Source organism: Crocodylus siamensis, chromosome 2 (genome assembly GCF_052110815.1).
Source record: "Crocodylus siamensis isolate JL-2025a chromosome 2, ASM5211081v1, whole genome shotgun sequence".
Classification (NCBI taxonomy): Eukaryota; Metazoa; Chordata; order Crocodylia; family Crocodylidae; genus Crocodylus; species Crocodylus siamensis.
In genome coordinates this window covers 95,559,236-95,586,440 of record NC_143396.1, presented here as the reverse complement: position 1 = coordinate 95,586,440, position 27,205 = coordinate 95,559,236, and the positions used below count along the sequence as shown (strand labels likewise).

Here is a 27,205-nt window from a genome sequence, read left to right as displayed (position 1 = left end):
TGTCACCTATGAAAGCTTATGCCTCTGAACCCCAGTTAGTCTTCAAGGGTGTCTTGACATGTGATGGGGAGGATGAGGTGTTAATCAGAGTATCTGCGGTGTTTTGTGTGTTCATCATCCCATGCTTTAAAATGGAACGGGGTGGGGGGGGAGCTTTAACTAAGCTTGTTGAACGAGTTAAAGCACCTCCACCACCATTTTGAAGTGTGGGAATGCTGAATACTCGAGACATGGAGGCTGCCAGAGTGCGCTAATTAGCATGCTCCAGCAGACTGTTAATTGAGTCTGTTCTGATGCACTGTAATAACAATGCATTGGAGCAGCATCTCTGCCCATCTACAAGCATCTTAAGGTGCCATCCTGCCTGACTTCAGACTGATAATGCTTAAAGTAGACATAGTTGCTGGAGAGTACATGAAGCTTTGTTTACAAGCTGGGGAAACCCAAAGAATTACACTTTAGGGGCTAGGATACTCTAAATCTTCACTGCCTGCACCTTACAAAGAAGCAACCTCTTTCTTCTGTCAACCTCTTCTTTCCTTCAGTTTGAAGAAAAATTTTGGGAATAGCATATTCTGAACATTTAACGTCTTAAATTTGCATCTGACAAGATTAAGAGAATACCCTAGCAGAGGGGTGTCAAGCTCCTCGCTGGTCTTCATTGGCCTGCAGGCCTCAGAGATGGCAGTGGTAGTATGGAGGTTAATGCAGCTGTTGCTCATCCACTACTGTCAACACATGTCCCTGACAGATTTGGACTGGGAATTCAGTTGGGGGTCACTTGCTTGATCTGTACTTGAATTCCAGCAGAGTGCATGTGATCATAGTTTGATCATCTGTGCAATCTACTATGAGTAGCTTCTCATTTTATCTTCTGTGGGTAGAACTTAGAATAGACACTGCTTATCCAGTTTGATTGCTGGGGGTGAGTTCAGTTTTTCCAGGTATGACTATTCAAATATTGGGCTTACTCAGGGGTGGATCCAGAGGCATTGTAGTGGTGTGTTTCCCCTCTTCTTTCCTCTCTCTCCTCTCCCCCCTTTGGCTGTGTGCTGCATACACAGTGAGCTGAGACCTATGCATGTGCCCTGGGATCTGTGGCAAAATACAGACAATCTAAAAACCCTAGGCTGAATCAATTAAATCTTTGCAGGTTTGCCTAAGTTGCATAGGTGAACAGACACTCACTTTTGATTTCAGAAATGCAGCCACATGCCTGCAGTGGCCCAGGTCAGAAGCTGGAGTGGGATTGGGGAGGCATGAAAGCACGCCTCCCTGCTCAGCTGGAGTGGACAGCTTGGGCCATGGCTAGCTTGTCCACCCTGTGAGTGGACATTTTTGGGGGAGATGAAAGGCATTCTTGGATGCTGGGGGACTGTGAGTTAACTTGAATCTGGAGAGAGTCTGATAGTACATCCAAGTTTATCTTAAACTGGCTTAGGCCATTTGAAAGTGGTTTATGTGCACTGAACTTCTGTTTTGTTACAGATTTGAACTGGTTTCTGATCACTTACATCAGTTTATGGGTAATTTCAGTTCCTAGTCTGTGAGCCCATCAGTGTGGGGTCTGTCCAGAGTCCCTACTTTTTAAGCAGCTCCAGAGCCTGCTGCTGTTTGTTTGAGTTCTCCCTGCATGCCTCCTCACTCATTTCCCTGAATTCAGCAACAAGGGAAAGGAAGGGATAATAAACAGCAGTGACACTTAGTCCTCGCTTCCACAGAGCTCAGGGATTGTATGTGCTCTGCCACCACTCGTCCCCTCTCTTCCTCTGCTGTCAAACTGGGGGGAGGTTGCGGGAGATCCAGAGCTGACTGTAGGGGCTGCCAGTGAACTCAGAGCTGCTGATACATATGGAGCTGTGCTGACAAGCCAGTGAGCTCTGAGAGTTCACTGGCCTCCAGGATCACAGCAAGGGGCTGTGGCCATACCCTCTTCAGCTGTGTAGCATGTGCGTAATGAGCTCTCTTCACTGTGCCACAGAGCTAAAGGTAGCATGGCCGTATTGATGTCTCTGTAATCTGGATCTATCACAGTCTTGCTTACTAACAACTGAACAGTGTCCATGATGTGTCAGGGCAAACATGCATCTGTATGTCATGTCTCGTATGTCTGGGGCAAAAGGTGCGTGCTATTTTGTCTCCTTTTTTACTGCAGTTCTCAGTAACTTTGGGTGACAGGGATGTTTTGGTAAGAATGAGCATGAGTGATCATTATTGCCCAGTATACCTGCTAAATAGATGTAGGCTCTGGGTAAAAAAAAAAAGGGGGGGGGGAGAAATACTAATGGGTTTGAGGAATACTGCTGTTGTTTAAAGTCTGTGGTGTTTTACTGCTTGGAAACTGCTCTATTAATAGAAAAGCAAGTTTTGTGGTAGCTTTGATTTTAAGTCACATTTTAACCTCCAGAATCTTAAGAATAATCCAGAAGATGGCTTCATATTTGTAAGTGGAAACCTCAGGTTTCTAGAGTACAATGTGGTCGTTGTATCTTCTTTTATTAAGAATTTTTTTTTGTCTTCCAGTCAGTTTGCCATTCTTTTATCTTTGCCAAAACCTACCCCTGAGCAAATTTAATTCTGCTTACTTTATCAGAAATATGAAACAGGCAGGCCAAATATCTTAACTTGCCTTCTTAAAGTCTGAATTGCTCTTTTTGGAGGAGTACTACCATATTTACTCAAATCCAAGATGAGTTTTTTTTTTTCTCTCAATATTTAACATGAGGGGGTGGTAGGGAGAGCCTCTCATCTTGGAATCAAGTATGAGGTAGAAGGGCTGGGGCGCAGATGGCTGCTATGACTCAGGCTCTGGCCCAGAGCTGCAGCTGCTGCCTGCCTCCTTCCCCATGACCTCTTTCTGCCCTTACTCATTGCCACCTCTTTTCCCCCGTCTCCCTCCCCTGCAGCCTCTGCCCTCCCCAGCTTACCCTGCTCCAGCACTGGCATGCTTCTTCTTTGCATGGCCCAAGTCTGGCCCATTATGGTTATAGGTTAGGGGCTGACCCTCTCAGCAGCACAGGGGCAGAGAGGGATCTTGGAGTCAGGATTGACTCCAGGATGAATATGAGTCGCCAATGCGATGAAGCAATAGGCAGAGCCAACCGCACCCTGTCATGCATCAACAGGGGCATCGCTAACAGGTCCAGAGAAGTCTTGTTCCCCCTTGCTGCGGTGCTGGTCAGGCCGCAGCTGAAGTACTGTGTCCAGTTCTGGGCCCTGCACTTCAAGAAGGACGTGGAGAACCTGGAGAGGGTCCAGGGGAGGGCCACTCGTATGATTGAGGGCCTCCGTGGCCAGCCATATGAGGAGAGGCTGGGGGACCTGAATCTCTTCAGTCTCCGCAAGAGGAGACTATGAGGGGATCTTATGGCTGCCTACAACCTTATCAGGGGCCACCAGCAGGGACTCGGGGAAAGTCTGTTCACCAGGACCCCCCTTGGAGTCACCAGGAACACTGGCCACAAGCTGAGGGAGGATAGGTTTAGGTTGGATATTAGGAAGAACTACTTCACTGTAAGGGTGGCCAGAGCCTGGAATGGGCTTCCCAGAGAGGTGGTGCTCTCACCTTCCCTGGAAATCTTCAAGAGGAGACTGGACAGGCACCTGGCTGGGGTCTTATGACCCCTGCCACCCCCAGTGCTCCTTCCTGCCCATGGCAGGGGGTCGGACTAGATGATCTGTCTAGGTCCCTTCCGACTCATCGATTCTATGATTCTGATACCAGCAGTGGTAGTGTCTGCTGCTGCCTTCACTGCTACATGGCCAGGCTGGGCCTGTGCCCTGTATCCCAGGTTGGAGTGGGCAAGAAGCCTGCTGGCCTTTCAGCAAGGGTAAATGGCAGGGGAGGGATGGGAAGAGGCTGTGGATGAAGGGCTGGGGGGTGGGGTGAGTCTGTAGGGAAGCAGAGACAGCAAGTGGGGTCAGGTGGCAGGGGGCAAGCTGCTTGATATGCCTCCCATATTACTTGCCCCTCTGCCACTGCTTTACCTGTTGAAGTGGTGAGGGTGACAAATTTAAGATGATCCTCCAATAATTAGATTAGATATTTGGAAAATTATAATAAATACATACATTTTCCTTGCATAGAATCTGATTATTTGGGGGGGTCATCTTAAATTCAGGTTTGTCTTGAATTTGGGTAAATATAATACTACTTCTTGAATTGAATGGTCAAGAATCTGTGGTTTTTATGTGTACATGTTCATTTGTCCCATGTATTGTGCTATATTTAAAGGAGAATTTCTCTTGAAGGTAATTTTTCCTGCCAAGTAATTTTCAAGTTTGTTTAGTATCTTTATCTTCATAACTTACTTATTAATTCTAGATGGATCGTGTGGTGAGCTGTGTTTTTATATTGAAGGATATGGAAGTATTGTGAGTGGGTAAAGTTTAACCAGTACTATTGCACTTTTTTGTAGTCTGCAGTCTTCCCCTTCTTTCTGGGTCTGGATTTCTGAAAATGTTTACTTGAGGGCCCTTAACTAAAGGTTTGTCCTTATATAGGTGTTCATTTCGGGTTTTTTTGCATGTGAAAGAGTTGTATCTATCTTGGCACTAAATCTGCTGTCCTTTACTGGTGACATTTTAAATTCTGTTGTCCGTTATGAAAGCTGTTAGCGAATATAATTGTAATAAGCATTGTTATAACAATTGTATAAATTTTTTTGTTTTAAAAATGAACACAGTAAAACAAAACTTAAATGGATGATTGAAATATTAAGAGGTAATATGGTAGAGAGGTCATGGTAGTAATACAATACAAATATATTAAAAGTTAATAATGCACAATGTGAAGTTTGTATAGTAAGAGTCCTGTATCACTTGCCTAACTATAAATTCCTTCAAAGAATAATAATGAAAGATAACAGTGTAAATTGGATATTTTAATTGGCAGCAGAGAAATGAAGACTAACATCAGGTTGATTTTTGTGGCAAATACATGGCAACACATTTAAGCTTTAGAGGTACATTTTCTGGGTGAGATTTGTCTGAGATATTTGTTAAACCATCTTCAGGGAGTGAAGAAGCAAGTGAAACTGGTATAGAAGTAAAACTTCAATGTGGGAATCTGATTTCACATTTTAAATTTGATAGACTGCTTTAGTGAAAAAAAGGATTTGTTCATCTCTGCTGAATTATATTATTGTCACTAGGATTAACTTTTATTTCCATTGTTGTATCTTCTCCACGTGTAGGTAGAAAACAGAACTCTGCAGTGATATTACGTTTATAAGCAGTTTTTTTCAGTTTTAAACCATTTCTTTTTTGGATACTTGTTCTATGTGAAACTGATTTGTCTGAAACTGACCCCATCTGTATACAGCCTGAGAATCAATAGTACATTAAGGAAACTGACATGAGGAGGGGAACAATCATAAATAATGAATAACAGCTTTTACTGCTAGTGTTTCATTTTTATTAAGAATAATACAAATTCCAGTGAAGTACCATTGTATTTCATAACCACATTATACTCAAGGTAATTATTCAGCATTTTGGCATTACATTCAAGTATTTTTTGTTTAGAATTATTATTTTTGTTATCCTTGATTATGTACTGCCAAAGAAAAAAGTAAGGTTTTCATTCATTGGAATGTATATAGTGAGATTATTTTATTAGAACTTATCTGCAGTCTAGTGAGAGACAAGGATTTGAAGAAAGGTTGTTTTTTTTTATCAGAGATCTCTTAGCTCTATGAGCAATACCATCTTGAGAGGAGATTATGATACAAAAAACGTGGAGTTTTAAGGGTTGAGAGCATGATCCTTGCACTTTAAATCTATGTATTAATTTTTTTCATTAGCTCCCTGTGCTTCCACATCCTGCGTGCTACTGGCAAACGTGCATCGGCAATAAGACTTTCTTTACTAGCATGTCTGACATCTCTCTGAATGTGACTGGGCAGGGCTATGGATGATTTTTTGAGAAGTTGGTTTCTTTCAAACCATCTGAGTAATTTCACCTGATATTATTTAAAATTTTCCACATAATGCACTCTTTCGATGAATAGCTGTGTAGAATCAGCACAGGAAGAGCAAAGTCCTTGGCAATACCAGCTCAATTGCATCTGCAGATGAGGATTTAAAATTCTATGCAGCAGACAGTACCTCCAGCAGGCGAGTAAAAGGTTACTGCATTATTTTGCTTGTTTGCATCCATAGTCTTTATCTACAAAATGTTTTTTTATTCAATTTTCTGTGCATGCTTGTATTTAGATACTGCTGGCAATTGATTTAATAGAAACATGAATATCAAAAGGGCAGAGCAAGGTGAAGGGAGAGGCTCACTTCAGCTTTAAACCAGGGAAGGAGGGTGAATACGAGGGAAGGAGGGCAGAGCAGGAGGAAAATCAAGCTTTCAATGCAGTATGAAAACAAGAAGTTTTTCTTGCATATGTACATATAAACTGCTGTCATGCCACTTGGATTTTTCTTAGTCTTTAATAAGGAGGATGCTATTGAACCAGACAGGCACTGATTGTTCTATAAATGTAAGCGGCAATTATTTCAAGTCAGATCATCCTGTAATCAGGTTAAGCATTTGTGTTAATGTGAGACCACCTACTTCAGAAACAGCATTGCATGCCATAGTAAACCATTTAAAATAAGATTATCAAAATATTCCTAATGTAATCATATGCTTTTAGTATATGGAAAGGAAAAAAGTGGGTACTGTATATGGTTAGTTAGCACTGCGAGAAAACACAATGGTAATTTTGATGGTGAGTTACATATTAAATTAAGAAGGTAGAGATTATTGTAGTAAAACCCAGTATATTAGTTTCAGAATATAATTATTTATTTATTTATTTATTTATTTATTTATTTTGGAAAGGACTGGGAGGCGTATATAGGTTTCACTGCTCATTTGAATCAGTTTTGCCTGTTGTGCATCTCTCTTTCTCTGAGCGAAACACACTTTTCTAACTCTTTCCAAGCTGCTCATGCTAGGTATCTCTCTTGCTCCTCTTAAGAGTTGATTTTTGCGCATTACCTTTTGACACTTCACCTTAAATTCCTTCATTCTTGGTCTTTCCTTAGTTTAAATTTGTGTTGCTTTTTCTTAAATGTTATCTTAGTTCATGAACCTTTGTAGCAGCCATTGTCATTTCTCTTCAGAGTTTTGTATACTTCACTGAGAATTTTTTCATTGCATTCTGATTCTAAAAATATGAGTGAGATTTTAGAAAGCTGATTGCAGAGCATAGCAGCCAACAAGCCTGTCATTCTTATGTGCAACTGGCAGACCCCCTCAAACACTAGCCTCCTGAAAGGTTTGAATCTGTCCAGTAATCCTTTCTCTGTTGTTGCTCTAAGCAATGCAGCAGCAGCTCTTTTCCAGGAATTGAGTGGCTCTTGAATAGAGTATGTAAGGGAAATTTAGGGGTGTGGCTGTTTTCTGTTGGTTGTTGCAACTGTGTGCATGTACAGAGGGAACACATTGGATAGGCTGAGCTGATGAAGTGGGTACAACAGGCTTGAAGTGATGGAAAAAGACAAGGAGTAGTCAGTATGCAATTTAGAGTGTATCATCCCTGTATTTATTCCTCTGTTTAGATATCTTTTCTCTATTTACAAGATAGTTAAGGTCCTCAGAACAGCTTACTTTCTACAGAGGAGTTGAAGGGGTGGGGGAGAGATTCCTTTTAAAACTGAGGTTTTGCTTGGTGATGAGTCCGGCTGGAAATGTTTTTGGAGGAACATTTGTGGTTGTGGGGTTTTCCTGTGCATCAGTGCTAATTTCAGCTAGGGAGCTGCAGAATGAGGCATTTGGCCAATTTTGAGTTTTTATGGGACAGTACCTGTTTTGGTTTCTTAAGGAATAAACTCCTCTGATGAGCAAGTCAATGTGTTGCTGTGGCTGCAGCATTATTTCTTCTTTAATGAAGAGGTTGGGCCGTTCGACCTGCTGCTCCGATCTTCTCTCTTTCAGCCATACATCAGACCAGTTGCAGAGACTATCCATCGAATGTCCCAATCAGCCAAAAAAGGTAACTATATATTTAAGATCTAAAATATGGCAGTGAAATAGATGCATTATAATTTGGACTTACAAAAGAACAATTTAAACTGTTCTTTGCAATTTTCTTGACCTTGCAGCAGCTATCCAATATCATTTTGCCATCATCAGGTTGTGTAGCAATAGAAATGTGCTGCAGTAATTGATTTTGTAATAGGATCAGGTGATTTACTGGCTGCACTGACAACCACTTGCTTGCTCTGAAACCTGGAACACTAATGGATGTTGGTTGCAGCTTAAAGTTAGTCGCTGCTGGACATTCAAAGATACAGCCTCTCGTTTGTGTTGTAAGAAAAACTTCTAAACTATATACTCTTCTCAAGTCATCTTTAGATATTAGATGACTCTTCATGTTAATACACTTCTGTGTAATCTCACCTCCTCCCCTCTCCTCCTCCTCCCCTATTTTCTGGCAACAGTTTAGCACAGATTTGTCTTAATGTGCTTTACACACTCCTTAACAACCTGGACTGCAGTAAAACTAATGTCATGCTGATATCAGAGGAAAATACAAAGACAGCATTCCATGACAGTTTTTTTTTCTAGATGGAATAATATAGTTAGGAAGCAAAATAAAGATGTTTCTTGGAAAATATTGAACTTAAGGTCAGGTGGATTTTACTGTAAAGAAATAATTACAAGCTTGGCTCTGCTGCATGAAATTGGGAATCTTAATTGGTTCTTCCCTATGGACCAAACTGGCTTAGGCTGATAAAAATCAAAATGTGTTTTGTTATAACTTCAAAGAAATGCAGTGTAGCATTCATTTACAGCTTAATCTAACTGCAGCAAGTATAAAATCAAAATATACTTCCGTGTTTCATGGTAGTTTGTATTTAGTCATTTTAGTCATTTTTCTGTTCCAGAATCTCAAAATGTATTTTAAGTAACTCTTAACCATTGTCAGCAAGACTAACCCCACCTTTTTAGTCTTTAGCATTGGTTGTAAGAAACTTTCATTGCAACTGAAAAAAAGCTTTTAAATGAGAATAGTAGCCATGTCAAACATGACTTTTTAAGATTAATATCGTGCTTAGGCTGTGCTAACAATCAGTAAAATAGTTATAATTGCATTTACTAATGAGAAATGCTTTTGAAACAGGAAATAGTCAACTTAAAAGGTAATTTTAATTGTAGTTAACATGTTAAAATTCAAATGATGACAAGTTTCCTCAACCCAAAGATATCCATGCAGTGTTCAATAAGGGATTCACCAATTGGTAGCTCAGATCATTGAAAGATAATTTATACAGAAAAGTGTAGAGTACAGTGATATTAATATTTTTAATCACTGAGTTTAATCATGATTTGAAATGAGCAAGCAAGAAAACTTGATTTAAATCAATTGATTTTAATCTAGTTTTCTGCTTATACTGTTTAGTAGTTTTCTTTAAAGAAAAGTTAATTCTTATTTTCTGGTATAATTTTGTATTATGTTTTGCTAGCCATGAAAATTAGTAAGTAACTATGCAACCTAAAATTTTATTAATTGAGATTTTTACATTTGTTTATTCATGCATAATTTTTAAGTTTTTTGACTTTAGGAAATGGTAAATAACACTTTCTAAAAAAAACCCATGAGTTAAACTTTTTAAATGTAGTTGCATTTGAATAGAAATTATAGGGACTATTTCTTGTGTCTTTTTAATTAAAGGTACTGGTTTGAAAACATTAGTTTATCCAAACACTTTTTGCATTTAAAACTGAGATATTGTAAGAAACTTTTTATCTATAATTGGCAAATTGAACTGATTGATCTCTGGCCACCATGTACTTCACCATTTAGAAGTAGTAGATCTCACTCTCTTGTATCTCAGTCCATTTCCTAGATTGGAAGAAGAGACTGAGTTTTGCTCCTTTTTCAACCTCCATCTCCTCAGTTTTGAGCAAGTTAGTCATTGAACTGAACTTATAAAATTCATTAAAATGGAGAAATTGTACTGCAGAAGAGGCTATTGTCAGAAGTTGGTTCAGACTACATTTAACTAAGTCCAGGTGGCTGGCGAGTAACTTTGTTTAGTACAGTGACCTGACTTTCTATAAAGTAAAATGTACTCTTTTTAACAATTTTTTCTTAATTTAATACTAATTTAATTTAATGGGAAGTTTTGGGCCTTAGTCAGGGCTGTCTGACCTTTAAGTGCCAGGGAGCCACAAGCTCCAGGGTCCACATCAGCCAAGCCCACAAGCCATTGGGTAGTGCAGATGCCTCCTCCAACCGTTTGCTGTATTGTGCAGTCATGCAGACACTCCCATCCTTGCAGCACTGGGCTGGTGTGCAAGCACAATTTGCCTACCCCATTGTAACATGCAGGTACATGAGAGCAATTTTCCCCCTGTGCCCCTGCCACTGCAATATCTGTGTGCAAGAGCACACTCCCCTCTCCACTGCAACATGCTAGTGTACAAGAGTGCTCCCTTCCACTTCTCTGCTGCAGCATACCATTTGCTCACCCACCCCTCAGCTGCTGTTCAGGGTGCCATCCGAGAGGGGGATCCCAGAGGCTCCAGCTGGTATTGCAGCCAGAGGAAGTTGTGGGGAGGTGGTGACCTCCCAGGAGGCCTGGGGCTGCAACCTAACCCCTCACGGGCTGCCAGTTAAATACCCCTGACCAACGTTATCCGTGTTTAAAATTTAAATTATTTTTAACAAAACAATTTGATGGGGAAAAAATGTCAAATATGAAAATACTTATCTTTTATTTTTTAAATCTATTTTTAATTCACACTATAATTAATACAATTTCTCAAATTTTTTTTATTTCCATTTTCTTTATGATTCTGGAACAACAGCCTAAATTTAAAAAAAACAAAACACTTTCCTAGGGGGAAAAAGGCAGGATAGATCCCCTGTATTTTGTGTGTTTCAGCCCTGTTAAATACAGAGATCAGGGCAATTCTGAGATGAAAAGATAAATTATTTAACTGAATAAAACATGGAATCATAGAAAATTAGGATTGGGAGGGCACTTAGGATGTCATCTAGTTCAATCCCCTGCTCAAAGCAGGACTATCTCCAACTAGATCATTTGAGCCAGGACTTTGTCAAGTCAGGCCTTAAAAATCTCTAAGGATAGAGATTCTACCACATTTCTCGGTAACCTGTTCCAGTGCTTTACCCACCTGTCTAGTGGGACAGTTTTTTCCTAATATCCAACTTAAACCTCCCTTGCTGCAACCTGAAATAATTGCTCACTCCTGGTCTAGCTCCATCCTCTTTGGAATCCCCCTCCAGGTAGATCAAGATTGCTCTCAGCTCCCCTCTGTCTTCTCTTCTGCAGACTAAATAAGCCCAGGACAAGGAGAAGATTTGCGTAGGAGCTGCAGATATAAAGTAGAAAGCACCCTATTTTATGTTGTAAAACCACTCATTTTGGAGGGTAAAAAGGCAAGGTACTAATGTATATTTTCATCAGAATATATTGAACAATTACACGGCATTAGAAATATATTTTCTCCCCCCACCGTCACCTGCAGAAAAAAATTGCATGATATATTTGATCACCATGCCAATAACAACTGTCAAAGAAGGAACTTCCATTAGGTTCCAGATACTGTACCTCTTTGGATCAGTCTTAGGGTTCTGAAAATTCACATGGTGGAAAGTAAGCATCTGGATGCATGATTTGTGTATTCCTGTATCGATACAGTATAGTAAAGTGTCAGTGATTTTTTTTTTTTTTTTGACAAGTGCGGTGTAGATCCTTAGGTATTGTAATTTTAGGATCACTGAAGTTTTGTTCAGTAAAGTTAGTGTTTTTCACCAGCCACCTGGTTAGAAGATAGTATAGTTGTGGCCAGTATGGTAGCCCATATTTAAAGATTATGCTTTGTTTTTCTAAAGTCTGTTCTACTGGTATTCCTAACAGCTTTTCAGTGAAGATGTATGACCTGAGAAAGGTCTGTTGATAAATGACTAACAAGCCATTAGCATGGATTTTGTTCAGATTTTTCATTGCAGTGCAAAAGCCACTCCCCTCAAAGACAAATCAAATAAACAAAAACAAACTTAGAAACTTTTAGTCATAAAAATCAATACATATAAATAGTTCTTTTTTAGTTGCTTTTACAGAACTTTTAATGCTGTTCTTCATAGATGTGCTGATAAATAAAATATTTCAGCTTTAAAATCAATACAGCTGAAATGGTATCAATTTTTTAGTGTGTAGTTCTATGTGAATGACATAATAACTTAATTTGCTTAACTGCACAACACTATGCAGTTACGAGACTTTTGCCTTTTACTTTTATTACAGCAAACACTAGTTATCTGCCAGTTGGATGACTGCATAAACTTCTTGCATGCATGGCTTTTGGACCCTCTATCTCAGGGGTAGGCAAAATGTGGCCTGCGGGCCAGATGCAGCCTGCTGGGCCATTCCATCTGGCCTGTGGGGGTCCTAAAAATTTTAGAAAATAAAGATTTATTTTGCCCCGGCTGCCTGTTTTGTGATGGCTTGCCAAAATTCAGTAAGCGGCCCTCTGCCTGAAATAATTGCCCGCCCCTGCTGTCTCCTTTGTAACATATAGTTTGTGCTTTGAATCATCATAAAGGGAAAGCAACTTTCAAACAGCTGCTATTAAAAGCCTCAGAATTGACAGGTACTAGTCAGTTTGGGAATTAGTATTAGAAGCCTTGAAAATAATGGTGACTTTGTACACAGTAGCTTTAACTATGGCCCCAGTTGTACAATGCATGGTATCTGTGGCTTTGACACACAAGAGCACCTCTGATTTCCCCTTAACAAGGAGAAGATAGAAGAATTAACTCCACATGGTCTCCACAGTTATGATACAGATCACTACTATAGCCAGTATTTGAACCAAATCAAATCTGCCTACAAAACTAAAATGGTATTTTGTCTTACTTTTCTCTTTTATTTTTCTGCGTTCTCTTTAAAATTAATAAGCTGATTTGAAAACTTTTAATAATCTAACTCATTATACTAGTGCTGTACTAGCTAGATAAAAGATAATATATTTGTATCTAATAACCATCAATTTCAATTAAGTAATTTAACTGTAATGAAGGAAAATCCTTCCCCCCCCCGCCCCCCCCCCCCCCCCCCCCGATGTGTAGTGGCCAAAAGCCATGTCAAGGTTCTGTTTACAACTAAACACCCACAACAACTTATTTAAGCAGTGCAAGAGAAGTGTATCAAGTTTTAAGCATCTTCCTCTAGAAGATTGGTGTTTTTACCTGTAGGAATGGTGTGGTAAGGTTAAACAAAAAGTAAACATGTCCATGACTCTGGTATATGAAAAGCAAGTAAATAACTGCGGACTTTTTTTTTGTAGGCCATGAGTCCTACTGGTACCCCTGAGTATTTCAACCAATGACGCCTGGATAATAATAGCTGTTGGCAACTCATCAGTGTAGTTTTTCATCTGCAGTTTAATCAGCATTTTGTGAAAGAAGGTGAAGGATAAATGAGTAGAACACTGACAGAAAATGCAAGAGGTATACAGGGGAAATTCAATTCTGATTGTAGCATTCATGGGTTTTTCCTTGCAATATAAAGCTTTGATTCTGGGAGGTGGAAAGAAGGACCATTCTGTGGCAAGGTGGCTATTCTGTGGCTAAAATTTGACATCCTTAACAGTACTCAGTGGAGGATGAGCTTTTAAGTAAGTGTGTTGATATAAAAAGTAGATAATTATTATATTTGACTAATATTGCTTGACATCCCAAGTCTCCTGATTCTCAGGTGCTTTAGTACAAGACTATTCTCAGTGAGGAGTTAATAAAGATTGGTGAACAGATTTGACTAGGAACAAGAACTGGTCTGTTGCAAGTTGCAGAGCTTATTAGGGCAGTACTTAACTCCTGCTAAATTCAGAGAGAAATGGACTAAGTCCATAATCAGAAAAGTGACTTTGTAAAAATGGGAATGTGAATATTTTGTATCTCAGCATTTTTGTGGCATTCCATTAATTTTGCAAGTAAAAAGATTAGTTGTGCTCCCCCTCCCCCCTGTTCCCCACTCCTCCTCGTAAAGCTGTTATCACTGGAAACACAGTCAAGGGCCTGGAAGCCAGGCTATGCTCTTCTTGGCTTGAGCAAAATCACTAAGAGAAATAAAAAGCGTCAGTTGTAGGGGATTTTAAAGTCATATATGAACCTGAAAAAAATCCAGTGCACTCTGCCACTGCTGTGTTTAGTTCTTCAAGGCTAGTAGTGTAAAAAAAAAAGTGTAAGTTCTAGATGCTGAAATAACAGTTACAATCTAAAGAAATACAGATATAGACATGTGAATTAGAAGAAACCATTTCTACCTGCTCAGTGTTTTTAACCCTAGTGGAGTTCAAACACACATTTTGTGTAAACACATTTTCACACTTAAATGTATTCTGATACAGCCATTTCAAACAAGACACCTGAATTGCTTGGACTCTGTTCCCATAGAGATAAGTCTCTCATCTTCCTTTCTTCAACATAGGGCACAGCAAAAATATATATTGTTTAACAGTGAATTAATTGGTTTCATACATGTATGCTTAGTTTACCACAACTAAGAGGTTTATCATAACTTTTTGTCTTTTATATAAAAGTATATTTATTTCATGATATAAACATAAAATGGTTTTCATTTGTTATATGGAGACAGATTAGCTCTCTTCGTCTCGATACCGAATAATGGGGTGCTACATTGAATGCTGAGGTTCAGTTCTGCAAGTTCCTGAGCACTTCACTTTCTCTCTAGATTCATTAGTTTCCTAGTAACATTTCTAGGGTACAGTATTACTTCTAGTTTTATTCAAGGTTTCACCTCTGTACAGCTGCCACTTCACTCCAGTTGCTGTCCTGCCTGTGCTTTCATTGGGGCTTGGCCTTCATACCAGAGCTTGTCAGTCATTTATAGTCCTTCCTGTTAGAAGAGACTTCTATCCTGGGCCCCTGCTTTCTATAGGAGTCTCAATAACACTTACTACTTGGGCTTTTTCTGAGCCTTCTGCTTGGGATCCCCAAATGGTCTTTTCCACTCTTCCATTAGGCTCCCCTGTTGTTACCCTAATCTATGATTCCCAGTTTCCTATTGTACTTTCAAGTCTGATCACAGGAACATCTCTTGAAATCTTGACCTCAGCACCTGTAGATGTGTAACAGCTACACTGGAATATGCCTGTTCCCCAAGCCCAGCTTCCTGTTATAAGCCCCCTTGGTTTTCTTACTTTTCAAGTCTCCTGGCAATCAAGGCCATGTGTAGATGAAATGAGGGACATGTGTGCATGACAGTTTAAAGCAGGTTAAATCCTTTCGCACCGCTTTAATGGTGTCAGTGTTTACACAGGAATTCCAGCCACTGTCACAAATACTGCGGTGTAATGCACCTTAAATGACTTGACTTGGGGTGCAGCAAACTAAAACTCCTCCAACCTCAACCTCAGTAGTCTGCAGGTAAATAGAACTAAAACTACTTGACCTCCTTCCACCTTCTTGCTCTTACTAGGCTCTCTTCATCATTTCCACCCAGGTCCCTTTGCATTCGAGTATTTTTGAAGTCTTTAAAAAGAGAGCTCTTTTCCTTTTGGGCCCCTAGAGGTTTGGAGTACATGGGTCTTGAGAAAGTGGAAGCTATAGATATTTGCTGTGACATTTCAGATTTCTGTCACCTGGGCAGATACTACAGCTGTTCTTCCATGCACATATCTTACTCCCAAGTATTTGAGTATAGAATAACCTTTGCAGGGGAAGGTCTAGAAGTGTACTTTAAATTTAAAAATGTCAGTCTCCAACATATGATGCCTTACTTCAAGTTAGTCAGAGCTGTCATCCTTTAGCCATCTTTGCACATTAAAAAACTAATTACTTTTTTCTGTGATTAGACATTAATCAAGTGAATGTTTGCTCTGGGCACTAGAGGAAGGTAAGTTAACTAAACTTTCTAGCTTTGAATAGCAAAAGTTTTCTTGGTGCTTATTTTCATGTTGTCTTAGTTATAGAAGCCCTCTAAGTCACTGCACATATTTTAATACAGTTGGCCATCTGTTTAAAGGATGTCATACCTTTTGATTTTAGATGTGCAAGTGTGAGTATAAGTAGTGCATGAACTCTTGTTTCAACAATTAACTATGGGTGTTCCATAATGTCTTTACTGAAGCATTAGCTTTTCACTTTTCAGAGGTCCCTTTTCCTTCCTGCTTTCTTTTTTTTCTGTCTTCAAAACAGAAGCTCCTTTTACCTCTTGATGATACCATTTAATCAAAACCATGCTAGCTGGTATGAATGTCGAATTTTTTTAGTTGCAAGACATTCTGTTTGGCAGCAGCCTATCTGAGAAATAGGCTGGAATCTTGAAATTTTAAAATGTTAACTGTTTGCTAGTGAAGATCTCAAAGAAACTGTAAAGGTGTGATGGTTGGTTTTGGACATTCAAACAATCATAAAAGGTATTTCTTTTTCTTTTCATATTGTAATCTGAAAGACATCAAAAGAAATAGGAGAGGCCCTGAGGTCTAACTCTTAAGTTTTAAAATTATATCTTTGTGAACTGGGAAGGGAAGAATCTTTGGGGATCTGTGTTGGAACTCGTGCTGTTGAGCATACTCATAAATTACAGATTGGAAAAGAGAGTGAGTATCAAGGTGGCCAAACGTGAGGATGATGCACAATTATTCAAAGTGGTAAAAACCAAACCCAAACTCTGCCCATGCTATGATCGGCTCTGTATTAGCTGTTACCACACATTGTGAACAGTTTACTAAAAACATCAGCTTTATGTTGAGCAGCTGTCAGAAAAGCAAACAAATGTTAGGGATTATTAAGAAGGGAATTCTAAACAAAACTCAAAGTATCATTATGCCTCTTTATAAGCCTGTGGTCAGGTATATAGCTTCTGAATTAACTTCCTATGTTGCCCCTAGGATTCCTTTTACCAGATACCCCCAAGAACTGACATGGCCCCTCATTCAGTTTGGTATCGAGTGATCTTTAATAGTAATCCCCATGCTTTATTACAAGTTTTCTCCTTTTTACAAGTTTACCTGGCAAGTGGTTTCTTCAGATGTTACAATAGTGATCTTCGGTGGTACTGGCCTCAGATCCTTTGCTGGGTGTGTGGGATGTTAGTTTCTGGATTCCTCATTGTTCAGCCAAGAATTCCAAGGTTGCTCCTGTCTCCCCAAGGTGGCAACACAAAACACATGCTGTCTCTTTGTTTGTCCACTACTTTTGTAACTTTCTCACTTCAAATTGTCCAATCCTCAGGTTTCTTACCTAATCTTCTTAGATAAGGTACTCCAATCCTTATTCCATTTTTGGTTTCCTTTCCTTCTGCGGAAACTCCTGTACCTGGTTAGCCCACCATACCAACTGCAGCACTCACTTTTCCCAGTGCCAAGGCACTCTGTACAATTTAATTGCTTAATTCTGGGAAGGCATAAAGTTATGCTAACAGCCTAAGTATAACTCGTTTTGCCTGCTACACCTAGGCTTTAAATGTTGGAGACTGCAAGTGAGAGAGGTACAGTGGAAAAAACCCTGGTCATATCCAGTTCACTCACCCTTTCAGAATCCACTCTGTGACACAAGATACTGGGCAGGATGGACCTATGGTCTGACACAGTAAATAGCAATTCTTCTGTTGTTACGTTCATTAACCTAAAGCATATTTAATTGTTCTTAGGTAAATTTAGGCAAGTTGTTACAATGTTTTGAGTACTCCATGCAGCTTAATCAGTCTTACTTGTAATCTGAATTTGTGTACCTTTTGTTTTTAGCCATTTGATCTTGTTTTGATTTTATCTGTTAGATGGGGAAGCCTTCTTCCCATGTAGAGCACGATCAAGTCATCTCTTCTCTTGGATAAAACTAGATTGAATTGCAGTCTCTCATATCAGGCAGATTTTCTGGACCATGAACCATGTTTACACCTTTTTTGGACCCCTTTCAATTCTTCAGCATCCCGTTTAAGTGTAGGCACCAGAGCTGGAAATGATATTATAGTAATGGTCTTGCTAATGCTATAAAGGAACGATACCATCACCTTTCAGTTTCTGTTCAGTTTTTCCCTGCTGTATACAACCAAAGACCTATATTAGCACTTTGCACAGCATCATGCTGGGTGTTCGTGTTGATTTGGTTATCCACTAGTAGAATTAAAATTTTTTTTTTGGAATCACTATGTTCTGAGAGAGTCTTCTCTCATGTAAGTGGGAAGCAAGCACATTCTGTTTATACACAGACAACGTTGCATTTGGCTGTATTGAAATACAGGTTGTCACAATGAATGTAGCTTACCCAAGCAGTCCAGATCATTTTGTGCTGCCCTCTCCTTGACATTTACTTCAACATTTTTTTTTTTATCGTATGTCAACCTTGCCAGCAATGATTTTATATTTCTTTTCCAGAGGTAGCAGTGTATAATAGCTACCAGGTGCCAATAAAGACACCTGAAAAGGACAACCTGAAAGGACGTAAAGAGAGCAAATGAAAGAATGGAGAGATGCTGCTCAGCAAAAACCAGACAGATTTCAGGCAAGAGTTCTGAGAGCATCCATAATTGGCTAAAGCACGACAATCCTCATTGCACGCTCCATGCTAAGAAGAGTGGTCAAAACATTGTACTGGGGCAGGAAGATAGTAAGACAGTTTGATGCCTTCCAAGAGCAAAGAGTAAGGGCGCTGCTATAAGATCATTATTTTTCTGTGTTTTGTTATGTTGTTTCCATATCTTTTCATAAGGCTGGGTGATGGCTTAGCATATGTTTTCATGTCTAACATTTTTGCTACTAGGGCATCATCAAAGATGTCCCAATTTTTGTTGACACTGCCTACTAGATGTTACATCTGTTACATCAGTGTTTATTTAAAAATGGAAAATGTCACCCTTTTTAGGGTTCATGTATACTTCTTACTACTTGGTATCATACTACATTTTTATAAAGCAAAAGTAGCCAGTTCATGGTCAAGGTAAGTAATTGCTAAGTTCTAGGTTAGCAGTGCTCTGTTTAATGCAAACCTTGGCTGGATAAAGAAGGGCCTATCAAGTAGAAGTAGGGAAGAGATCTTGTATCTATATGCAGTATTGGTAAGGTTGCTTCTAGAATATTGTCCAGTTCTGATTTTGAGATGTAAAGACAGAAGTGCAGTTATGATGAAGAGTTCCAAGGAGGACCATGGAAGTGATCACGGGCTGGTAAACAATCCTTAGGATGTGTGGCTGATGAGCTGAATAAGTTCAGTTCCTTAAACTAGAAGGTTGAAAGGTGACTTGATCACTGTGTATAAATACTTACATATAGGCAGGGGAATCTGATAGTGGGGGCTTGTTGGCCTTGCTGGCAAAAGCAGAACAAGGTTCAATTACTAAAAGTTGAAATTAGACAAAGTAACTTCATAGGGGTGAGTTTAATCAAACACCCTGGAATGGCTGGAGAGCTTGGCATTACTTGTAGTTTCTTAAAATGAAATAGCTTTTCTTTCTAAACTTTGTGCCTTTATCTGGCTTCAGGAGAGAATCTAGACTTTGCGTATACGGAGGACGCAGATTGAATGGCAGTAGGTGGTCCTTTCTGGTCTTGGAACCTGTGACTGTCTCTCTTTGTTTATACCCTAACTTCCTGGGTCTTGGAGAGAACAGGATTATCTGATTTCTCCTGACACGGTCATATAATTTGCAACTCTCCACGGAGACAAAAATATAATCAAATTTCATGTTTCAAGCTGCAGAGATCATGAAGGAATTTCTTATCTGGTTACACAGTTGTCTAGTTGGGTTTTATTTTTTTGGGCTTCCTCTGAAATAGAAGAACTTGGCCAAGGTTGGAAAGAGGAACTAGAAAGACAGGCGAATATTCTGAGGTGGTACAGACAATCTTAGAGGTTTGTCTGGCATCTAGCTCAAATGCTGCCAAATTGGGGACTAGATGCAATTCCTCCAGGTCAAGTTGGCAGAGTGAATGCACGGTGGGTGGGGAGAGAGATTTCTTGCATCAGAGGGAAGGGGCACAGATTGCTATTGGTCATGTTTACATATTTCTTTTAAGTATTTCCCAGCCTGTTCTTGCAGGGGTCTCAGACATTTATGACATTTGATTCTTTCCTGTTTTTTGCCTGTGGCACAGCTTAGTCTTCTTTTAAGTACTTTAATCTTGTTAAAATTGTGGGACCCAATATAGGGCTATAATATAAGGATAGGGAAATTTAAATGGTCCGTGATACAGGTCAACTGAGGGCTATGGGCAACTTGAATCTTTAACCTTTAAAGGGAAGGGGAAGCTGTGGCTTGGGAATGTGCATCATCTGTACGATGCAACTGTTACAGCAGCATGTAAGCCATGTAAATTGCCTAAATCACACCAGCTATACTGTAATCCTGAAGGAAACCTAAGGTTGCAAGAGTTCTACCATCCTTTTTATCACTTTGGGAGAAGCAGCTATAACAGTTAAATTGTAACAGATTATATCAGCATCATTTGATACAATCATAACATTTCTCTACCACCCTAGGGCAAGGGGTGTCAGTCACATTTGGCCCCATCTCCTTGTGGCCCACATCAGACTCAACTCCAATGGCAGGGCAAGTGGTGGTGGCATTGGTATCTTCTGATCCCTGAGCTACTGTGTTTGTTCGCACACCTGGAGGGGTTCAGCCTGCTGTTGCTTGCCCTGCTGATGCTGAAATGAGTCCCCCATGGGGTGTGGTTGGCAACTTTTTAGTGTTAGGCCAGACCACCCAGGCTTCAGGTTGGAGGTAGGCTGATGCTTCTGACCTAGCCATTGCCACAGTTGTTGCTTCTCTCTGGTGCCCAGCTGTGGTGCAGATAGAGGCCCCAGCTTCACAGACTGGACGTTGCTGACCCCTGGTATAATGTATTACAGTGTGACTGTTAGGGCCCTGTTACAGGTTGAAACTAGAGCTGGATGTAAACCAGCTAAGAAGTTGTTGAACATTGTTTAAGCACTAACTTTATAGCTAATTGTCTCTTTGAAGCTGCATAGATATTTTTATGGAATGATGATTACTTTGCATGTGCGGCTGGTCTGAATGTATTGTGTGATTAACCAGTTAATTATTTGTTAATTACTTTGCAGTGGGCTGGTTTAAATGCATTGTGCCATTAACCAGTTGATTGCATAATGTGTAGTAGGGGCCTCATATTTACATGTTCTTGTAGCAAAACCTTTTTAATATTGATCCTGTTTTATTTAGGGTTAAAGTTCAGTCCATTTATAGGGCTATGGGGGCAAGTAGATACAACAGCTTGTATTGTAACAGCTCCCATAACTTCTGACTCGCACTAATTTTGTCTTGCAAGGGAATATACCATTTTATTATGAACAATTTGTTATGTTTTGTTTTTTTTTTAAATGTTGCCTTGGAATTCCGTGGATGTCCTCAGAACTTGGAGCAGCTAAGTTGAAGTATTTTATATGCATTCTTCTTGTCATTAATTATTTTGTATGCTTCTGTCACTTTTTCTTTGTTTTCACTCTTTGTTCAACTGTCCCGTTATTTTTGGCCTCTGATAATATTCCATGTCCCTACTCATTCTTTGTCTTTCATATCTGAACCACCTTTTATTTCTTCAGTCAGTACCTCTTTTGAGAGGAGGAGTCTATAACACAGTGGTCCATTAGAGGACACTGCAAAAGGTGAAAGATTAGGCACTAAAGTATAGATTTTAATTTGTAGCTGCCTTAAGATATTGAGGCACAATTAGGCAAAGATGGATGCTACATGCTTTATGAAAAATTATGTGCACGTGCCAGTTTGGATACCCAAAATCCAGTCACTTTTGAAAAGAGGTATAGGCCTGATTTTGCAAACTGTTACTTTGTATGTGGTAACATTATCTTTGACAGAACTAAGGCTGTACAGGACCACATCCTAAGAAATGACAGAATCTGAAATGGAGTATCTCTGCTTTCTCCCAAGCAGAGGAGCAAGGAGATGCATTTGTCATGTAAACACCTGCATTTTTTTCTGTTGCAAACAGCTATGAAGATTCTGCATTAGCCCTGTTTTGCCTACCTTGTTAATGAACAATAAAAGCTTGTTGTTAATACTAAAATTGCGAAGTTTAGCATTTTAAAGTAAGCAGCAGTTTGCCTGAAACCAGGGCATGTGCTCAGAGACCAAAGAAATGCCAAAATAATTCCCCTTAAAGTGAATAATAATAAAAATAGAAGCAACATGGCAGGCTGTAGTGAAACCTCCAGTGACTTTTCCTCCAAATTTAACTAAAGGCTGCCATGGATACAGGGCAGCAATGAGATTAGCTGTGCATCTAGCCAGGATCAGCAGAAAGCAGTTCGGTGCTGGAGAAGACTCCTCACAGTATTGGACAATGGCTCCATGCAGAAAAAAAGAGACGTAAAACCTCATGTTGACTAGTTGTAAGGCCCTTTAAGAAGCCTTTTCTGTGTGACTTATTGTTCATGCTGTTGCTGTAGGTGAATTTTCACTTCACTGAGTAACCAAGTTACAATCAGGACCTTTTTCCATGCAACTCTGTCTCTCTGCCTTAACAGATATTATTACTGATTTCATGGAAAAAGGGAGTTGGTTTTGATATTTTGGAGTTGGTTTACCATGGTCATGGTTGTTTTGAAAGCTTCTCTTTATGAGCCACTTTTAAAATAAAACGTTATATGTATTAGGCTGTGTTTCTAATGTGATATTTTTGAGTTATTCACAGTCTGTTCTGCAGTTTTGTAATAACGATTGACCCAAGCCCATGTGTAATAGTCTACTTTTTTACTTTGGCTCATTAAAGAAAAAAATTGCATCAACTCTGAGATGCAGGGAAATTATAGCAGCAAACTTTTGTCTTAGTATGTTATGCTAAGTTTTATGGTTAATTATAGAAATAAATTATACATTCAAAGAGATCTTATACAACCTGTCTTCCAGAGGTTTCAAAAGTTGTTTTTTTTTATACTAATACAAGTGATTTAGCTTAATCACTTAAGCCTCATTTTCCCATCTCGTCCTTTTCTCTGTTGAAATGCTGATGCTGATAAAGTATTGATCCATTAAAAAGCTTTGCACTGAAGCATTTTGCTTGATGTAAGTTGTCTTTTTAATTATAACAGTGCCACTATGCATTGAGGAATGCTGTAGTTAAGGTTGTGTCAGCAGTTACATTTTAAATCCCTTGTTCTTATCAGCAGTTTAATACTAGGCTATAAAAATTGCTCAGAGTTTTAGCATGTGCCAGATCTGGGCTTTTGGGGGAATTTTACTTTAACAAACTATGTAGTTGTGTTGAGTTATTGAAATGTTAGCATCTTTTATTTTATGGGTTCACCTTTCTGTATGCAGTTGAATACTATTTTTTAAATATTGCCTGGGATCTTATTACCCTTTTTTGTCACTGATGGTCTTACATCCTGCAGTTGAAAGAGAGAAATTAGGATTTTGGTGACTTTATGTAACTGCTTTTTATCATCAGTCTGGGGTTCACATAGAAGATTATGAAAGGGAACCTTTTGCTTTGTGGGGATAGTCTTTTCCATCAGCATTTTGCAGTTTTAAAGAATTGGAGTTCCATCAAAGTAACTTCTGCCTCGTCAGCTAAACGGCATCCTGTGCTCAGGTCGAGCTTGGGGGTCCATTTGAACAGCATGAGTAAAATCCCTAAGTGGCCTGAGATATCCACTGACGCCACAGGCTGGTCTACAAGTTTCTGTTTCTCATCTGTGCAGTCCTGTGAACTGCACTGCCTTGTCACCAGGGATAGGGTCAGGAAGTAGACTGGAGGAGGAAGGGGAAGCCTGGAGATCCTGACAGCAGCAGCCTGAGTATGAGAGGGGAAGAGAACAGCTGGACTGTGAACTCGGGGGCTGCACATTAACCCTGGCGCATAATCCTTGGTGCACAGGCTACCAGTTGGACAGCCCTGATATACACAATGCCTTTCATCCTTAGGTTTCCAGGTGCCTTACAAAGGATATCATTGTCACTATCCCCATATGCAGGACCTTACTTTCTTGCTTGGGAAGTATATGGTCAAATCTTGGGTAGCCCTGTACAAATTCCCATTATCTTTTAGGGAGGAAGGGAGGGATGGGGTACAATAAAGACTTATCTGACATGCTCCACTGTGCCGCTGGTTACATATATATAATTTCTAATCCTGGATAAATGTTTAGAAATGGGTATCTGATGGAGGGGTAGAAGCACATCTTCCTGAGTCATGGTATTCCTGAGGCAGGGAGTGAGGGGTGGATGGATAGGGAAATGATGTTGAATGAGTGCATCTTCTCCCTATATTAAAAGAGCTTAACAAGAATGTTGCTGGTAGATGTTATAAGGCTTTGGCTTCTTTCTGGTCAGTGCCTTGTTCCCTAGTGATGTCAGGGTGAGAACGGGCTCTGGTGCCATCTAGATGGTTCAGGCACTGCTCCTACTCTCCTACCACATTTTTGATGTTGGTTGATGGGGAGGCAGCTCCTGGTCGCTGGCCCCAAAAGTGGTCTTGACCCTGGTCTTTTATTCGTGGGCCTCCAAACGTCCCCTTTACTCCACCCTTACCACATCCACGGCCTGGGAAAACACTGCTTCTTGTAGTCTTCCGTGGAATGATCTCGCCTCATCCATGTTATCCACCTCAGCCTGGGTCAGGTCTTTCTGGCCATCAGTCCCTCCCAAGTAGATCCTTTGTTTTCAGACTGGCTTTCGGGCAGTTAAACCTGCCCCGGCCTGGGCTGACTGTAACTTAAGGCAGCTTTAACTGAAAAGGTGTTCGGCATCTGCCGACGGGCATCTGGGATTCTGTTTCCCAGGACCCCCTTGGCCCCCTGGCATGGGTGGGGGGAATTCGTCCATCTCTTCCCTCCTAGCAGGCATGGGGGCAGGCTGCCTCCCTGTGTGACTTTCCTGGGGCTCAGCTGACTTGGAGTTGATCACTCTTGCTCCCACCACCTGGTGGTACTTGCCACTCCCACGTGGGGCTCCGACGCAGCCGCCTCCTGCTCCTCCCTCTTCGCCATGCTGTCTGAGGGGGTTAGCCATCCTTTGTTGCCCCTCCCCACCGCGGTACCTGAGCTCTCTGACACAGCTGTGGCTCTGCTCTTGAGCATGGTGGGGAATTGCTTTTCCCCGCTGAGGCTCCATGGTGACCCTCTGCTTCTGGGACTCAGGCTCCCTGTTCCTTCTGCCAGGATTCCCCAGCAGACACTCAGCTTCCCCTCCCCGTACTCGGGGCCGATGCTGCCTGGCTCTGCGGACAGCGTCTCTTGGCTGGTGTTCCGCTGCTCTCTCGCCGCCCAGCTGACTGCCTCTCTGGCTGCTCTTTGAGCAACCCGCACTTCTCCAAAGCCCTGCCCCCGGGGCTCACTGGTTCGCAGACTCAGGCAGCTCTGGAACTGCCGAGCCTGCATCGGCGTTTCTCCACAACTGCTGCTCGTCTTCGTCCCTGTGGATGAGTACTGGGGCTCGTCGGGCAGAGACTTGGGATGTGTTGGTGGGGTTTTTGTCTCCCCTCTTACAAAGGACTTAGACAAATGTATGATAAAGCAGCACAACATAAGGTTTAGGATATAAATTTGGATCAAATAGCTTTGGTACAGCTGCTGATAAAGGAGTAGTTAGCATTCAGTTGTCATCATTTTTTTTGCATTCATACTAGGCAAGGCAAGCTGAGGTGGGCCAAGGGTGGTGGCTTGGATCACAATATACCTTGAAGTCTACAGTTTAAACTTCAGATCTCTCTGCTGCTGATCCTGTTGATGCTGTATTTTCTGGAGTTCAAGACCATACATGCACATAAGATATAAGGCACCCCCACACCCCCTGCGAGGAAAAGCAAACAACTCATAAAATAATGGCGACAGTTTTCAGTTGTATTGGATTTTGGTAAAATTCTTAATATAGTAATTTATTTTTCATTATATACCTTTGGTGTATAAGGCAGAATTTTAATTTTAGACCTCCTTCTTGTGGGGGGAGAAATTGATTTTTGCATATAGAAAGCATGCATGGTACTTGGTGTGACCCTACTTACCTGTTGTTTCCATGCCTTATGAAACTGCATACAAACTGCCTTGGTGGCAGAAAGACGTTCTTTGGTAGGCGTGATATCTATTATTAGACCAACTAAATAGTTGGTAAAAAGTTCTTTGCAAGCTTTTGGGCACAAACACTCTCCTTCAGGCACTGGGAGACTCTGCTGCTGTTCTCAGTTCTGCAAGGTAGAAAAGAAGCTACCTTGAAGTTTCTTCAGGGTAGAAAAGAAGTCTGTGAAGATGCAAATGAGTGGAAGTTTGGAAGAAGAAGGGTGGAGAGGGGAGGGAAAAAGTGTGAAGGAACACACATGGTCAGCAGGGATCCTGGTTTTCTCTGATTTTAAATAAATCCCCAATTTTTGGTTAAAAAAAAAAAGTAACCCTAAATCCACATTTTTCTGCAACTTAAATGAAATACCACTAATATATAGATACATATATAGTGGTGTTTCATTTTCATCATGGAAAATTGTGAATTTGAGGTTTGTTTGTTTTTTAACTGAAAATTGGGCATTTTTTTAAATTGGCGAAAACCCAGATCCTTGGTGGTCAGCTGAAGGCAGGTTTCCTGGTGTGATAGATGCCAGGCAGGTTGTAATGTGTCATAAATCCAATGCCTATATTAAGTCCATGATTTTTTGTATCCAGTAGATTTATGAAGTGAAGTTCGTAGGCTCGTCTACAAAAGATGTTTTGTAAGTTCCTTTTGAGGATTAGAACTGAGAGAGTGGAGAGGGAGCGATTGTCTTGTGAGAAGTGTGCACCCACAGGTAATTGGATATTTTTGTCTTTGATAGATTTTCAGTGTGTGTTCATTCTGATACACAGTTGTTGTTTGGTTTCTCCTACATGTTTTCCATCAGGGCATTTGGTGCAGAAAGGAATTGCTCAATCACCGATTGAGCAGCTGCAAGGCAGTTGAATGTGCCTTTGGGAAGCTCAAGGCCAAGATCTTTCCCAGGATTTTGATTGCCTGGTGCATTTTGCATAGCAGAGCCTGGTGTATGACAGAGAGTGAAGGTGAAGGCCTGGGTGTGGGTTGGACAGCAAAAGCTGGGAGACATTTGCCCAGAAATATCAGTTGGAGCCATAACCCAGCAATGACAAGTAGCAGAGCCCATCTCATCTGAGAAACCCTGGCCACCTGCTGTGAATGAATGTGGGCATCAGTTGCTAGGATGTGTGCCAGGCAACAGCTCATCTAAATTGCTTAAGGGATTTCTGCTGATGTG

At 40.5% G+C, this 27,205-nt stretch overlaps 1 protein-coding gene across 3 annotated transcripts in view; it reads left to right on the top strand.

The window, feature by feature from the left end:
- The window catches only part of FBXW7 (F-box and WD repeat domain containing 7), a 253,244-nt gene that overhangs the window by 58,610 nt on the left and 167,429 nt on the right, over nucleotides 1-27,205 (top strand). The window contains exon 3 of one of the 3 annotated variants that reach the window (XM_090036393.1): nucleotides 18,371-18,635. The exons of the other annotated variants lie outside the window; for them this stretch is intronic. Within the exon in view, the coding sequence (XP_089892519.1) occupies nucleotides 18,558-18,635 (78 nt within the window). The 5' untranslated portion in view covers nucleotides 18,371-18,557. The remainder of the gene's footprint in view (nucleotides 1-18,370; nucleotides 18,636-27,205) is intronic. 3 annotated transcript variants of the gene reach the window in all.